Source organism: Myxocyprinus asiaticus, chromosome 2 (assembly GCF_019703515.2).
Source record: "Myxocyprinus asiaticus isolate MX2 ecotype Aquarium Trade chromosome 2, UBuf_Myxa_2, whole genome shotgun sequence".
Classification (NCBI taxonomy): Eukaryota; Metazoa; Chordata; class Actinopteri; order Cypriniformes; family Catostomidae; genus Myxocyprinus; species Myxocyprinus asiaticus.
The window spans coordinates 23,895,110-23,912,653 of NC_059345.1; the positions used below are offsets into that span (position 1 = coordinate 23,895,110).

The 17,544-nt window shown below is 38.8% G+C and overlaps 1 protein-coding gene across 2 annotated transcripts; it reads left to right on the plus strand.

Moving 5' to 3' along the window:
• The first annotated feature begins 102 nt into the window (after window positions 1-102).
• LOC127450328 (uncharacterized) lies at window positions 103-17,486 on the plus strand. 2 transcript variants are annotated; one of them, XM_051714343.1, is made up of 14 exons: window positions 103-686; window positions 1,695-1,897; window positions 2,696-2,794; window positions 2,978-3,073; window positions 3,171-3,281; window positions 12,513-12,633; window positions 12,782-13,607; window positions 13,727-13,785; window positions 13,879-13,961; window positions 14,701-14,812; window positions 14,963-15,788; window positions 15,908-15,966; window positions 16,060-16,142; window positions 16,952-17,486. In XM_051714343.1, exons 1-14 carry the CDS (start codon window positions 656-658, stop codon window positions 17,066-17,068), a joined length of 2,826 nt encoding a protein of 941 aa, XP_051570303.1. In that variant the 5' UTR covers window positions 103-655; the 3' UTR covers window positions 17,069-17,486. The 2 variants fall into 2 exon arrangements, with proteins under 2 accessions (XP_051570303.1, XP_051570314.1); XM_051714354.1 differs by having other exon boundaries at window positions 2,990-3,073.
• The last annotated feature ends 58 nt before the right edge of the window (window positions 17,487-17,544 follow it).

The window sequence follows — 17,544 nt, forward strand, 5'->3', positions numbered from 1 at the left end:
TGGACTTTGACTTTGCTGGATGATATAGTCTTATAGTCTGTGTCATTGGGCAAGGTCTCCTCCATGATTGTACTTGTGTGTTTAGGGACGTTGGTACCACTGAATGGTGATTTGTTGGTGTATTGTGGAATGGTTCAAATACTTACAAGTTGAAGACTTTTATTTTGAAAGCCGCAACCACTTCATCAACTAAACACTGTAAAACTAGGAAAAGCATTAAAAACAAGCGTATAACTTTAAACCTCCATAATTAAAAAAATAAACAATATATTGAATATTGTCAAGACGCTTAATAGCACCCAAATAAAATAATCGGGTTTCTTCCAAACAAATGTGCACTTCCATTTTAAAAGCTCTCTTCTTTCCAAACCGGAAACAGTTTCTTCGTCACTTTGGCGCGAGAAGTGGATTTTGACCGCGATTTGTATTATTCCCATATTGATGGTTTATGTCAGTAGTTTGTAAAGAAATATAGGTCATAGCCAGACGACAGAAGAGTTTTGTCAACTAATACTTTACAATTGCGCTGTATCATATGAATGGTGTAGCTTGTGAGTTGTAAGGAGAATACTGATCAACTTTGACGGGCAGCAGTGGCGTTAAGTAACTGGTTTACAAAATACTTGAGCTGTTAGTTTTTAGGACGGACAGAACAATGAAAACACCGACCCACTCGAAGGATGGAGGTAGGTCCAATTGATATAGCTCGTAATACTAATAAAGCAATGATAAAGGGAGAGGTATTAGATGCTGCGATTTTTGGTTTTCGTGGTGCATTCGCTCACTTGCATATCTTGAACCCCTTATTATATTTCCAATGTGTCCACAACGCATAGCTCAAGTAATTCTACGTGTCAGAACTATGAATGTCTAAAACTAATCACATCTCAGTACATGTCAGTATATAACGTTTAGCTAATTTTTGTATAATTATTACATGCAGTTTTTTTTTATTTTTATTATCTCATATTAATTGGGATGTCACATTCAGCCTATTATTTGAATTCTTTTTTTTTTTTTTTAATTATTATTATTATTATAATAGAGCTGCCAAAACGCACGCACACATACATTAATGCATGCAATACATACCTTGGCCCTAACCATATTTGTTATGCTATTGAAATTCGTAAATCTTAAAAATAGGCTTATATATATATATATATATATAATGTTATTATTGTTGGCCATTATGAATCCAAGACATCTTGCAGTAAGAAAGGAGTTTCCTTTTTTGGACATGTTTTCCAGAACATTAAAGCATTATATTAAGTAAGTAGACTAAAGTTTAAAGGATTGTTCACACAAAAGTGAAAAATCTCAGTCTTAATCATCCAAACAAACCAGATGACTAAAATTAATTGAGCTTTCTTATAATTCATATGAGAATGCATTTGATTCTCCTCCTTGCATAGTGTGCTTATAAACAAGGGTCCGTATGTGTGAATGCATCTGGAAAATAGTGAAATTCTGGGTCATTTTGCATCCTGGAATCGAATTGAATTTTTCCAGGACAGATGGCCAAAAACCAGGGTGATTCTGGAAAATCCTGGACAGGTGGCAGCCCTAATGCATACATACATACATATGTACATGCATACAGTAACTGTGTAATATCAACTGAAGATTCCATATTCAGAATTTCATAAGGCCAGGACAGTTCTAATTGTGTGTGCGTGTGTTTTCCTCAACAGTAACACCTCTACCCCTGTCAGCTCTGCGGCTCTTAGCCCCACCCCTGCGCCTGGTGTGTGCCTCCATGTGGAAGGTGGTGCAACAGAGGGATGCAGTCCATTATGGGAAACTGGAGGAGATTATAACATCAATCTTTGAGACTGTACCTGGGTTGCTCAATTACAGACATCAGGCCAGGCTGAGAATGGGTCTACGGGCACTGGTAAGATTACTGAAAAGTCACTAGATAAAGTATTACTACTAAACATTGCTTTAAATATACATCAAAAACAAGAAGAAGAAAAAAAGAAAATTCTGTGATTCTCTAACCTTTGGACATTTAAAGCTCCACTTTTTCAGTCATGTGTGCATACACTGTATATTGTCGATTATTTAATGGATAGTTCTGTGTGAATCACTGTATTATTTTACTTTCAGCTGTTTAAGCTGAGTGTGTTTCGGTGAAGTAGCCTTTGGTCACGTTTTTAAAGCATAATTGTTTCTTTCTAAAATATTGTTTCTCAACCTTTTTGACTCCAATACAACATTAAAAAGACTAACAATTAATAAATCATTATTCATTTTGTTGACTGCAGAAAGTTTAAGAACTAGAAGTTCATCAATAAAAATGCTGGAATGAAACTTGCACATGACCTCTACGACGCAATGAAATAAACTGTCCAAGTGACTGCTGAGTGAGAAATATAATGTCATTTTATATGTCATAGGCCTACATCTTGATTTTTAGCATATTAATTAAGTTAGATAATTTTCAGATAACTTTCAAATAATTTTGTGAAGTATACTAAGGCTGCCTAGTGGGATTCGGCCCCTGATTGAAAATTACTGCTCTAAGATACAGTTGAACTGGGCTTTGCTCTGGTGTAGATGCTGTTTCTACAACATGTTTGTCAAACTATCCTCATATAAGCTGTTACAGTCAGAGAGCATGTAAACGTTTCAGTGGTCTGGCTTTAATAGTAAAGAAGTTTCTCTGCTTTTTCATCCTGCTATTTTGCAGATGATCTTGGAGGAGCTTCGTCAGTCAGATCCTCCTGACATTCAGCATGTCCTTCAGGAGCTGGGCAAGCTGCAAGCTTTCTCGGTTTACAATGGAAAGGTGAGGACAGCCTAAAGACTTTGTAGTCTCTTTCTGTTATTTCTTGTTTTTTCCTTGCTTGTTTGATTTTTCTGCCTCATCCAGCTTCTTTAGAGCTAAATTATTGGAGTTTTCTTGCATCTGAATTCACAATAGTTGCATGCATGCAGACACAGTAAGTGCTCTACCTCTTCTTATCCTCAGAAGAAGGATCAGAAGGTGGAGGAAGCTAAATGCAACTTTCACTCCCTCGTGCAATGTCTCCTAAAGAGACCAGCAACCAGAAAACAATTCTTCAAGGTAAAAAAAAAGCTGACTATCAACCTAAGTCTCTCTCACTGTCTCATACAGGCACACTTATGTGCACTGACATTGTTTTGACTCTGATTGACTTTAGGAGGATTTTCATGTTCAGTATGGAGGGCACTATGTGGCCAGTCTAGAGAAGCTACTTTGGGAGTTTCTAACCAGATTGGATCAGCTATTACCTGCTCCAGATCTTGCTCAGGTACAATTCATTTAGTTCAGAACAGTGCCCATATTTTCCATTTTAAGGATACTTCCCTGTCATGTATATACTTTTAGATATGTGTCATACCATGCTTTGGAGATGAGCCGACTCTTATTCTTTTTTTTAGTCTCTACCTACCAGCCCAGATTCTGAACCACTATTCACTAAACACTAGAGCTGTGCCAATCATATATTGATATATCGCAATATTTGTTCTCGTGGTATTGTATCGATACTTTAGGTCTTTGTATCTATATTTTTGTTGATCTGTTTGGGTATTCATATCATGTACAACATTCCAATAATGAAGAAACAGGTCGTCTAAATAAGTGCAAACCCTGAGACCGGTTTTTCACGGTGCAGTCAGAGCCTCTTCTATTGGCCATGAGAGAGATGGAAACTGAACCTGCTTATCCTGCAGATTCACTGTTTCTCTCACATAACCGTGTATGGCGCAGGACCCACCTTTGTGGTGGTAGCTCGTGAAAGGAACAGTGGCACGCTCCTTCCCTCCGTAGTGCTAGGGTCATCTCCTTGGACAAGAGTGAATAACCCTTGAGTCTCCCATACTAGGGTCACAGTTGTTTATATATTTTTATTTTGTTTAGTCTCTCTACTGTATTTGAGTTTTCCCATCTTCGTATACCATCACTATCTTCCTCTCTGTAAGGACCCTGAGTAGTCCTAGCATCCCTCTGCTACTCGAAAATACAACAAAAGAGGGCGACTTGTTTGCTGTGAGTTGCGACCCGTGTTGGTGGAGGAAGAGATCCTGGCTCCTGAGAAATGTGGTTTGCTGCGGCTTCCATTATTTCAACATTGTGCGTTGGCTTCTACTTCACCTAGACAGGAGATTGGAAAGGCCCGATCCAATCAATCGGCTGGTCAAGACTTACCCTGGAAATACTATGTGATAGATTAACATCAGCTATCTTTTCAGTATACCCAGAAGGCATTGGCTAAGGGTCAATCGAGTAGATGGATCATCTCTCATTCTTTGTGCTCAAGTATACTTCTGAACTTAAATCTCAAGGAGTGATGTATGTGAAAAGAATAACAATCAAAAGAGAAGATCGAATTATCAAAACTGGCATTTACATTATTACCTTCAATAAACCTCATCCTCCAGAAAGAATCACAAGTGGGTATATGAGTGTTCCAGTGGAGTTATTTAGACCAAACCCACTGAGAAAACTGTCAAAAGTATGGACATGATCAAACAGCTGTAAGAATAAGCATGTCTGCTGTAATTGTGGAGAGGAGGATCATGACAAAGAAAGCCACCAGAATGGCTACATCATTAAAGAGAAAGAAATCCAAAAAATAAGATGTACAAAGAAAATCAGCTATATTGAAGCATACAAATTGGTCTCTGTGGTTCCCTCTTTCATTGTAAATAAAACTTTCACCTCTGTGGTCAAAAAAACTTAGCATTCAGTGGATTGCCAGACAAATTTGACCTGGCTGCAAAAGGATAAACCACAAGCTCTCCATAACAGTAAAGGTATACCTCCTCCAAGATCAAAGAGTGCAGGAAATCAGAATGAAACTACATTAACCCATACCCAAACCAACCAGAACTTACAAAAAAAATAATAATAATAATTAACAAGAACTCTAAAAACAAACAAACAAAAAACAGAATGTTTACAATCAAAAATATCACAAGATGAGAATACAATGACGAAATCTATCAAAGATGTCGAAATGAAAAAGAGTGTCCATCACAGTAGGAGCCGCTCACCAAAAGGCATGTCGTGGGCTCAGAGCCAACTTCGCAGAATTGCAACGATTATCTGCAATTATCAATCCACTTGCCTTTTGTCTACAAGAGATGCAGTTGTCACCTGATACTACCCTTTCTTTTAAAAACGTTAAAATTTCTAATTATTTTGGTCCAAACAATAGATGTTCTTCTGGTGCAACAGCTATTTTAATTAGAAATTATGTGATCACAGATACATTACACTAAATAGCATTTTACAAGTAACAGCAGTACATCTAACCCTCCAGAGGACTATCACAGTATGCTTCATATACATTCCACCAGATATGACTATAAAGCATCAAGTTCTGGACAACCTTGTGGAGCAGCTTCCTTCACCCTTCATACTTATGGGGAATTTTAACAGCCACAGTACCTTGTGGGGTATTAATTAGTATAATACATTACTATTTTTTTTTTTTTTTTAATGTGCCAATTGAAACCATTTAAAGTCATTTTAACAATTAACCATGCAATTGTCAAATTAGTGAGGCCTACAAAATTTTAAAATAAAAGCATTTTCCTGAAAAGCCTATTCATCTGTTTAACATGAAAACAAAACACTAAGCTGAGGTACATAGTTCAAATCAACACTGAACCAATTACGATTATGATTTGTTCATTGTTTCTTAATAACTATTTGCCGGTTCTGACCAGTTTCCTTATCTCCGTGCACCACTCCCGAAATGAGGGTGCTCCAGCCTACTTCCATTCCCTTAAAATAGTCTGTCTGCTTGTCATAACATTGGTCAGAACCCAATTTTTTATGTGTTTTTCCCCTATTTTGATGACCTCCCCATCACCTAAAATACAGAGTCTGGGGCAAAACGAAACCCGAGTGCGCAACAAGTCACACACAAAACTCTGAACCTTCAACCAAAATTCTTGGATCTTAACACATTTTTTTTTTGTGTGTGTACAGAAAGTGCAAGTTCAAAAGTAAGTGCAATTAGTGTCGATTGGTTAAGTGCTCGTGGAACAGATGTGTTCAGCTGGTTCTTGAATGTTGAGATGGTATCAGCAGATCGTGTGGATGTTGTAAGCTCATTCCACCCAGTGGAACAGAGAAGGTGAAAGATTGTGAAATGGACTTTGAGCCTCTTTGTGGTGGGATCACCAGGTGCCGCTCATTCGTAGATCGCAGAGAGTGAGTTGGAGCATAGACCTGGAGAAGTGAATTGAAGTAAGAGGGTGTGGTTCCATTGGCTAACCTGAAGGCCAGAGTCAAAGCCTTTAATTTGATGTGGGCAGCTACAGGTAGCCAGTGAAGTAAAATCAAGAGTGGGGCAACGAGCACTTTTTGGCTGATTGAAGACCAGATGCGCTGCTGCATTCTGGACCATCTGCAGTGGCTTAATTATGTTAGCTGGGAGGCCAGCCAACAAAGCATTACGGTAGTCCAGTCTTGAAATGACCAGAGCTTGGACCAGGAGCTGTGCAGCATATTCAGACAGAAAAGGTCTGATTTTTCTGATATTGTAGAGCGCAAATCTGCAAGACTGGGCTGTTGATGAGATGTAGGCAGTAAAATTAAGTTTCCGAGCTGTTCTGGTAGGTGTTAGTGTAGTTGAACCAAGATGAATAAGTGAGGTTGTGGTCAACAGATGGGTTGGCTGGGATCACAAGGAGATCTGTTTTGGCAAGGTTGAGCTGAAGGTGGCATTTCTTCATCCAGGCTGAAATGTCAGAGAGGCAGGCAGAGATACGAGCCAAGACAGTAGGGTCATCAGGCTGGAAGGACAGGTAGAGCTGCGTGTCATCTGCGTAGCAGTGGTAGGAAGAGCCATGTGCCTCAGTGATCGGTCTAAGTGATTTTGTGTATATCGAGAAGAGGAGGGGTCCAAGCTCTGATCCTTGAGGAACACCAGTGGTCAGCTGGTGTGACTTGGACACCTCTCCAGGAGACCTTGAAAGATCTGCCAATGAGGTATGATTCAACCCATCTAAGTGCAGTTCCTCTAATGCCCAGGTCAGAGAGTGTGGACAGGATAATCTTGTGGTTCACTGAGCAGACAAGTCAAGGAGTATGAGGACGGATGATCTGGAGTGAGCTCTTGCCAGTCTCAGGGTTTCAGCTACTGACAAGTGGGCAGTCTCTGTTGAGTGTACTTCTTTGAAGCCAGACTGATGTCTGTCGAGTAGGTTGTTCTATGTGAGAAAAGCATACAGCTGGTTGAATTTGACCCTCTCAATAGTTTTAGGAGAGAGAATGGTCTGTAGTTGTCGACTACTGTTGGGTTATGTGTTGTTTTTTTTGAGCAGTGGGGTTACTCGAGCCTACTTTAATGTATTGGGAAAGTTTCCTGTTGTGAGAGATGTGTTGATAATGTGTGTGAGTGTGGGTAAGATTGATGGAGAGGCAGCTTGCATAAGATGTGAGGGGATAGGGTCAAGTGGACAGGTGGTAGGACGGTTAGAAAGAAGCCTCAGTTTCGGACATAGTGAGGAGGAGGAGAACAGAGAATGGGATGTTGGAGAAGAATGGCTGTGGGTGTTAGGTGTAGAGAACTGGCTGCTGATGCTCACTATTTTGTCAGTAAAAAAAGTCATCAGCAGTCAGAGAAGTAGTAGGATGTGGTGGAGGAGGATAGAGAAGAGATGAGAAAGTTGAAAATAGTTTACATGAATCTTAAGTGTTACTGATCTTATTCTGGTAATAATAAATTTTAGCACTAGAATGCTGGCGGAAAAAGAGGAGAGAAGAGATTGATACTTGCTCAGGTCCACAGGGTCATATGACTTGCGCCACTTTCTCTTCACTGTCCTCAGCTTGGTGTGGTGTTCATGAAGTGTCTCTGACAGCCAGGGGCTGGAGGGTGTGGCACGTGCTGGCCTGGAGGTAAGGGGCAGACACTATCAAGACAAAAAGTTAATGTTGAGAAAAAAGCATTTTATAGCTTCATTTAAATCAAGTGAAGATAAATGGTTAGTGGAGGGAAGGGATGCAGAGACTGGAAGAGAAGCAAATGGGTGAGAGAGAGAGAGAAGGTTGTGGTGGAAGGAGACCTTAGGTGGAGTGAGAGGTAAAGAAGAAAGGAGAGTGAGAGTGAGAGAAAACTGGATGAAGAAATGGTCAGATATATGTAGAGGGGATTAGTGATGATACAATTACATGTAAGGATGAGATCTAGCTGTTTCCCTGCTCTGTGAGTTGCAGGGGTGTCCAATCTTGTAAGGTCAAATGAGGTCTAAAGAGCTAGAAAGTCAGCTGCTTGAGGTTTGTCCAGGTGGATGTTAAAGTCCCCAAGGACCACCAGTGGAGTGCCATCCTCAGGGAATGAGGACAGCGATACATCTTGTTCTTTATTTAAGTTGCCTGTACTGAAGAGCTAGAAATTCAGGCACTGGAAGAAAGGAAAGATGTTAACATTTCATCCAATAATATGGAACCTTACAACCAACCTTTCACTATGGAAGAGCTATTGAGGGCCATAAGCAGACCACATGATACTGCAACTGGAACGGACAATATTTTTTTTTTTTTTTACATTTTAAACTCCATCTGGATATCAGGGAATGTTTCATATTCTTGGAAAGAAGCGGAAATTATTCCTATTCCAAAGGCAGGAAAGGATCATTATGAACCTTCCAACTACCGACCTATATCCCTGAAGATTTGTTTATGTAAAACCATGGAGAGAATGGTTAATAAACAAATCGTATGGATGTTAGTGTCTCAACATATTATAAGTAATGCTCAAGGTGGATTTAGAAAACGAAGAAGCACTATAGATCACCTCATCAGCCTTGAAAGTTATATACATTATGCTTTTATCAGAAAAGAACATGCTGTTGCTGTCTTCTTTGACTTGGAGAAAGCTTACGACACATCCTGGAAGTATGGTATTTTAAAGGATCAACATCGACTTTTAGAGGACATCTATCCATTTTTATTGCCAACTTTTTATCAAACAGACATTTTAAAGTCAGGGTAGATAATACCCTATTGGACTTGCACAGACAAGAGTTAGGAGTACCTCAAGGAAGCATCTTATCAGTGACCCTTTTAGTATCAAAATAAACAGTGTTGCAAAAGTCATCAGATCAAATATTCTTTGCAGTCTTTATGTTGATGACATTTGTATTTGCTACAGAGGCAAATTCATGAACAGTATTGAATGGTAAATCCAGCTGACAGTTAATAATGTTCAGGCCTGGTCTGTGTCCAACGGGTTTAAGTTCTCAAAGAGTAAAACAGTCTGTATGCATTTCTGCCAGTTACGCTCTCTCCATCAAAACCCAGAGCTGTCTATGGATAACGATCCTATCAAAGTTGTCAAGGAGACCAAATTCCTTGGAATAACCTTTGACAATAAATTGTCTTTTGTCCCTCACATAAAGATTTTAAAAGATAAATGTTTTAAATCCATTGATATTTTTAAAGTTTTAGCAAAGACTAAGTGGGGAGCAGAGAGCTCAGTTCTTCTAAACCTTTACAGAAAGCTGATCAGATCACACTTGGGCTGTGGAAGCATAGTGTATGACTCATCTCTAGAGAACAGATGTCTCAAATTAGCTCTGCAATACACAACAAATTTAAAGACCAACAAAGAAAATCCAGCATAACATGCAGTCTTCTCACCCCAATATTCAGATCTGTTTGAGAGAAAACCAAGGCATACACAACCTCCTGGCCTACTGATTAAATCTCATCTAGAAGACATAAAAGTTGACTTAAGCATGCTGGAACAGACATACTTCTGCAATATCCCTCCCTGGAATCTCAAAAAAACAAAAATAATCCTGGATTTAACAAGAAACAAAATATCTGAAACCCATCCGAATTAATACCTTCAACAACTCCTGGATATCAAAGAGATGTTTCCATCACACACACCTATATATACAGACGGATCAAAGTCTGGAGATCATGTGTCGACTGCATATGTGATCAGTCACCAAAAAAGCAGAATAAAGATCCCTAATCAGTAAAATTTTTACAGCAGAGTGGCAATGCTTTTATTCTAGCACTGGATCACATTAAGACCTCACAACAGAGACATTTCTTAATCATGCAGTCAAGCTCTTGCATCACTCAAAAATGACCACCCAGCCCTTGTAAAGATTTAAACCAAATTGTCAGCTCTGGAGGCACAGAAATGTAATTATTTTCTTTTGCTGGGTACCTGGCCATTGTGGAATCCAGAGTAAATGAACAAGCAGACTCGGCTGCTAAAGAAGCACATTCTACAGATCTTAAAAAATGCTCAATACCACCCTCAGATCTGAAACCTACCATAGTCTCTTACATTATCAACTAGAGATCGACTGATAGTGGATTTTGCCGATACCGATAACTAAGTTGGGCAGTACCTGCCGATAACCGATTAATCAACCAATAGTTTTTAAAATTGATACTGAAAAAAAAAATAAAAATAACAAAGTAAAATAGTGCTGAACTTTATTACAAAAATAAACAGTACTGACTGAACCATGAAAATGGTTTGTACTTTTTAAAATTAAATATATAAATATTTATATTAATTTTCGAATTTTAAAGTCAGCTGATTTTTAAATTTACTTTGTTTCCTTAGAGGGCAGAATAAATACATAAACAATACAGCACAGTTATATTATTGTATAGAACATTACTATCCTGGCTGTTTAAAAAAAAAAAAAAAAAGAGCATTTCATTTTCAACTAATGTGCATAAAATAAATAAATAAAAAGTTTTAGTCGGTCCATATTATCAAATGTTAAGTCAAACGTAAAATGGGGGGGACACTTCAATAGGCAGTTCACATTGTGTTTCACTTGCACTGCTGCCACAGTATACTACCCTGGACACAAGCTATAATAACAGTGAAATAGCACATTGTTTATTTTTATTAATTACAGTTGTATGTGGGGTAGCAGTATTCACAGATAGCAGTGGTATTCGGCTGAACTCTGTGGTGAAGTGGTTCAGACTATGACAGAACACAACAGACTGGAACCGAATGCGAGGATCTTGAGACACACATTTCCAAGTTGAACATCTTTCCTGACAAAGCATTTAAACAGCTCTTACTTAATCTGAGAAACGTTTATAAGAGAGCAAGACGCAACGGCCAAAGACCTCCACCAACCGTAAGGGGCTGTTCACACCGAACACTTTTGCAACCATCCATTTATTTTTCTATGTAAATGCGTATTAGACGAACGTCTTTGTTTCCCTTTGTTTTTGTTTATTCAGCGTCTCGTGCAGGAGCACTGTTTTTTTTATTTTTATTTTGTGTCTAATTAAAAAGAACTTTAAAAGCATATTGAGACACCTGCTTTCTGTTAAACTGTTGCGCTGTGTCTAGCCTTTTTTAGTGCAAGAATGTGATCGATCTAGAGTCATCGTATTACAGTGAGGTTAAAAAAACTGAATTGAAATCAGATGTGTTTCTGATTTGTTTATATGTTTCTCTCGGTTACATAAAGATATCAGTTTGCTTTCTCATGTCACTAGCTTTAAATATGCAACTTAGCTGGCTAACGAATGCATAAACGTGACCAGCTGGATATAAACTAATGCAAATAGATGGTAATAGATGGTAAAAATCTTGACATTTAAACATTTGGGTAGGACTTGCGTGTATTTTTGTTACATTGTTCTAACCGATTGAGGTTAGCTTTAATGTTAGCGTCCTCTCAGCCTTGTCTGCAAACATACTGTCTCTCTACTAATGCAGCATATAGTCAACAAATTAATTACTTTATAATGATATGACAACTTGTACTGTAGTGTACTATATACATACCTTTTCGTTGTTGATGTTTTAAATCCGCATCTAAAGTGTTCCGCTCCATGCAGAGTGTTGTCTTACGTGTCAAAACAAACACAACAAGGCATCAGTGAAGTGATAGTTTTTATTTCGGCTCTAAAGGCCGCTCTCATACTGTATAACAACAGCGGACCCTTCCCAACCATTCCAGCACCGGACGCAACAGGGGAAAACTATCGGTGTATATTTTTGCCAATAACAGAAATCTGTTACCGGTGCCGATTAATCGGCAAAACCGATATATCGGTCGACCTCTGTTTGTTACAGCTGTTGTTTGTCACAGGCGTGTGATCATTCCATTTCAATGTGACCAGAAGGGGGAAAATAAGCATATTAGCTTGAATGTAGTAAAATAAGCTTAAAATTCAACCCAGTTCAACCCCAACCATGTTGAATACTACTCGGAATCAAAGTGGCTCTTTTGGGAATGTTCAAGGTGCAGTGTGTAATTTTTCCGCCAGTAGCGGCACCAAACAGAATTTCACCAAACAGTCAAAATAAGGGTTTTTTTTTTTTTTTTTTTTCAAAAAAACCCATCTGCCACTGGTATACATACAGGGCTGCTCAAATGAACAGGTTGCAATCAAACTGGGTGCTGCAGAAATTACACCCTGAACTTTTTCTATTATACATATATTTCTGTTGTTGTGCAGTTCTACTTGATTTAATTTTGTTCATTGTTTGTTTTTTTTATTGTCCTGTCTGTGTCAGACTGTCTCATGGCTCAGTGCTGCCCCAGCTGTTCTGGATGAGTGTGCGCGCTCTGCCACTCAGCCCCAGCTCCTCAGAACTCTGCTGCAGCATGAGAAATGCCTCGGACACCTCGGATCAAGTATGTTTGGTAGTTGAAATAATCAAATAGTTGTATTAAGAATTAATTAAGGTATACTAACTTCTTTCTCCCTTTTTTGCCTCTTCCATCTGTATTGTCTTCAACTGTGTTCCCTTTCTTCCTCTGACTTTATTTCTCTATTCCTCAGCATCTCTTCTGTCCTCAACTGGTGACTCGATCCTATCCTCCCTTTCCCTCCCACTTTCTGGCAAAGTGCTTCATACCATCCAATCAGAATCCACTCCCACATCCAACAGAGTCATAAGTTCTGCCCTTTTAACACCCAGAGCTACTTGTAGAACAACACATGAAGCCCTGTCGCAGGTTGCACCTGTGATTGGGTCAATTTCCATTGAAGATCTCCAAAAAAACGTCCTAACCATGAAAGCTGCATCCAGAGAAGTCGAATCAGCTTCAGAGAGATCCAAAAATAACAGGACCAAACAAAGGTCATGTTCTGAAAAAGAGATTTTAGAGAAGGATCCAAAACAGGATTATTTTGTTGGGAATATGCTGGTCTCAGTCATCAGTCAATCATCAGAAAGTGAAAAAGAAGAGGAGAGGGACAACAAAGAAAATAGAAATGATAGAGAGAGTAGTAGTGAGGATGAAAACAGACTAGTTAGAAAGAACAGGAACAGAGAAAAAGAGCGATATGTTCAAAGAGACTATTCACCCAAGAGAAACACCCAAGGCATGGGCTCACAGGAACAGACAGATGTAAGTGCTCTTCACATTTCCTGTATGAAGCGACAACCAAGAGTTGTCATTCCCAGGTTGAACATCAGCAGTGTCAGTCTTCCTGTCCACCTCAATTACCTGACTGATAAGCAAGATGACACAAGATCTCTGCATCAGGCTAACATAAAAGACATATTCAGTGTGGGAATCAGTGACTCAGTGAAACGGAAGAGGAAATTCATTGATTTAACCCCAACACCTGATAAGCATATGGTGGACATAATCAATAAACAGTAAGAAAATTACCATACATTTTACTGTAGAATATTATGCAGTTTGAAAATGGCAATTCAAATACATTGGATTTCAAATTCAAGATCTTTATCATTCTTTATCATTCTTGCTCTCGAAGAACCTTGTCTGCCTCTCCCTGTATTCCCCGTGTTCTGCATCGCATAATGGCAACTCCAGGTAACAAAGAATGTGGTAATTATGGCTGTTATGTTTTTCGCCAATTGTCTAACTGTTCTTCAGACCACACTTCTGGTTTTACATTTATTTTAGAAACACCGTCTCCCGTAACTGATTCAACTGATGACATCATAGTCGACACTGAGGATGAGACACCAGATAAAGTGAGGAGGAAGGTTTGTATCTGAACCTATATGATTAAAACATCCAAATAAAAGTTATGGTGGTAGTCATCTTAATCCAATGGCGAGAATGGAGATCAAACAAAGGCATCAGTGAAGTGATAGTTTTTATTTCGCCTCTAGAGGCCGCTCTCATACTGTATAACGACAGCGGACCCTTCCCAGCCGCTTCGGCAACGGGGGAAAACTATCGGTGTGGATTTTTGCCAATAACCAGTAGTTCCAGAAATCTGTTACCGGTGCCAATTAATTGGCAAAACTGATATATCGGTCAACCTCTATTCGTTACAGCTGTTGTTTGTCACAGGCATGTGATCATTCCATTTCAATGTGAACAAAAGGGGGAAAATAAGTATATTAGATTGAAGGTAGAAAAATAAGCTTAAAATTCAACCCAGTCCGACCCCAACCCTGTTGAATACTACTCGGAATCAAAGTGGCTCTTTTGGGCATGTTAAAGGTGCAGTGTGTAATTTTTCCGCCAATAGCGGCACCAAACAGAATTACACCAAACATTCAAAATAAGTTTTTTATTTTTATTTTTTCAAAAAACCCATCTGCCACTGGTACACATACAGGTTGGGCTGCTCAAATGAACAGGTTGCAGTCATTTAATTGGGTGCTGCAGAAATTTCACCCTGAACTTTTTCTATTATAAATATATTTCTGTTGTGCAGTTCTACTTGATTTAATTTTGTTCATTGTGTGTGTTTTATTGTCCTGTCCGTGTCAGAATGTCTCATGGCTCAGTGCTGCCCCCGCTGTTCTGGATGAGTGTGCGCGCTCTGCCACTCAGCCCCAGCTCCTCAGAACTCTGCTGCAGCAAGAGAAATGCCTCGGATCAGGTATGTTTGGTAGTTGAAATAATCAAATAGTTGTATTAAGAATTAATTAAGGTATACTGACTTCTTTCTCTCTTTTTTGCCTCTTCCATCTGTATTGTCCTCAACTGTGTTCCCTTTCTTCCTCTGACTTTATTTCTCTGTATTTCTCAGCATCTCTTCTGTCCTCAACTGGTGACTCGATCCTATCCTCCCTTTCCCTCTCTCTTTCTGGCGAAGTGCTACATACCATCCAATCAGAATCCACTCCCACATCCAACAGAGTCATAAGTTCTTCCCTTTTAACACCCAGAGCTACTCGTAGAACAACACATGAAGCCCTGTCGCAGGTTGCACCTGTGATTGGGTCAATTTCCACTGAAGATCTCCAAAAAAACGTCCTAACCATGAAAGCTGCATCCAGAGAAGTCGAATCAGCTTCAGAGAGATCAAAAAATACCAGGACCAAACAAAGGTCATGTTCTGAAAAAGAGATTTTAGAGAAGGATCCAAAACAGGATTATTTTGTTGGGAATATGCTGGTCTCAGTCATCAGTCAATCATCAGAAAGTGGAAAAGAAGAGGAGAGGGACAACAAAAAAAATAGAAATGATAGAGAGAGTAGTAGTGAGGGTGAAAGCAGACTAGTTAGAAAGAACAGGAACAGAGAAAAAGAGCGATATGTTCAAAGAGAGTATTCACCCAAGAGAAACACCCAAGGCATGGGCTCACAGGAACAGACAGATGTAAGTGCTCTTCACATTTCCTGTATGAAGCGACAACCAAAAGTTGTAATTCCCAGGTTGAACATCAGCAGTGTCAGTCTTCCTGTCCACCTCAATTACCTGACTGATAAGCAAGATGACACAAGATCTCTGCATCAAGCTAACGTAAAAGACATATTCAGTGTGGGAACCAGTGACTCAGTGAAACGGAAGAGGAAATTCATTGATTTAACCCCAACACCTGAAAAGCATATGGTGGACATAATCAATAAACAGTAAGAAAATTACCATACATTTTACTGTAGAATATTATGCAGTTTGAAAATGGCAATTCAAATACATTGGATTTCAAATTCAAGATATTTATCATTCTTTATCATTCTTGCTCTCGAAGAACCTTGTCTGCCTCTCCCTGTATTCCCCGTGTTCTGCATCGCATAATGGCAACTCCAGGTAACAAAGAATGTGGTAATTATGGCTGTTATGTTTTTCACCAATTGTCTAACTGTTCTTCAGACCACACTTCTGGTTTTACATTTATTTTAGAAACACCATCTCCCATAATTGATTCAACTGATGACATCATAGTTGACTCTGAGGATGAGACAACAGATAAAGTGAGGAGAAAGGTTTGTATCTGAACCTATATAATTAAAACATCCAAATAAAGTTATGGTGGTAGTCATCTTAATCCAATGGCGAGAATGGAGATCAAACAAAGGCATCAGTGAAGTGATAGTTTTTATTTCGCATCTAGAGGCCGCTCTCATACTGTATAACGACAGCGAACCCTTCCCAGCCGCTCCAACTCAAAAGCCTATTTTGAGTTTTCTCAAGAGTGCTGTAGTTACAGCAATAACCTATGGCCATGTACACGTTGCAACAAAATACAGTTGTCACTCTTCTGAGGGCTTAATCCTGTTATGGATGCAGAATTTGGTTATTTACAGGAGCTATAACTGTGCCCTACAACCGAATGCACTCCCGAAAAACTCTTAAATGAATTTTTATTAAATCTGTTGTGGACTGCACATCTGAGATGTGTGTCTCTCTTCTCCAGAAGCAGTGCTAGCAAATCAGAGACTGAGGTATGTCTTGACTCATTCACAGATTTTGTTACAAATCTGTCTCTCTACCTTCGTTGCTCCAATCAGCCCTGCAGTCTAGGGGTAACCCATACATCCACAGAGATCAGCAGCTTGCCAAGCATAAACAAAACACTGTGCCATTGTTGGACAACAATATGTCTCGTCTAAAATATTTGAATAAAAAAATCCAAAAAACCCAACACCAAACAAGTTTATGTTACCACTTTATCAGTTTTCCCTGCTTTGCACTGCGTACGTGGCTTGGGTACATGCTGAAGTTTACTCTGTTAGAATAGCACAGTTCATCTCTCATTTTCATACTGTTCTGTGATTTTGTTTTCCTCTGTCAGGTTTTCACTCAGCACTATTGCAAAACAAAAAATGGCACTTACGTGCCCACTCTGCATGAGTACTGGAATTCTTTGCTTTATTGCCGAGATGTGGCGTCACCTGGAAACAGATGTTGATGGAGCTACATGGGAATTTCACTCTTGCTTATGACTTTGGGGCTACAGTTTTTGCTATTATAGATGATGTATGTAGTTTAATATTTTAATAGACTTTTGTAATGGAGGAAAATTTACAATTCTTTTAAAGAGTGTGCACATTTATAATCGTCACTTATTTTAAATGAACCTGTATCATGTAGAATGCTATATATGTTATTACATTTGAAAAAATTTTGTTTTCAGCTATATCTGTTTTGCCCTCTTTGAGGGAAATGAACAATTCTAAAAAAAATTTTGTGAAAAACCTGGAAGGCCTAGAAAAGTCATGGAAATTGGATAAAAATCTAATAAGTCACAAATATTTGTAGTGTAAATATATATATTTGTTTTCATATTTCTCCAGTAAGAAATGCATCGAGTGCAATCTGTATTGAATTATTTTTAAAAATTGATTAAATACATTAATCACGTGTGAATGAAAAGAAATTCATCGA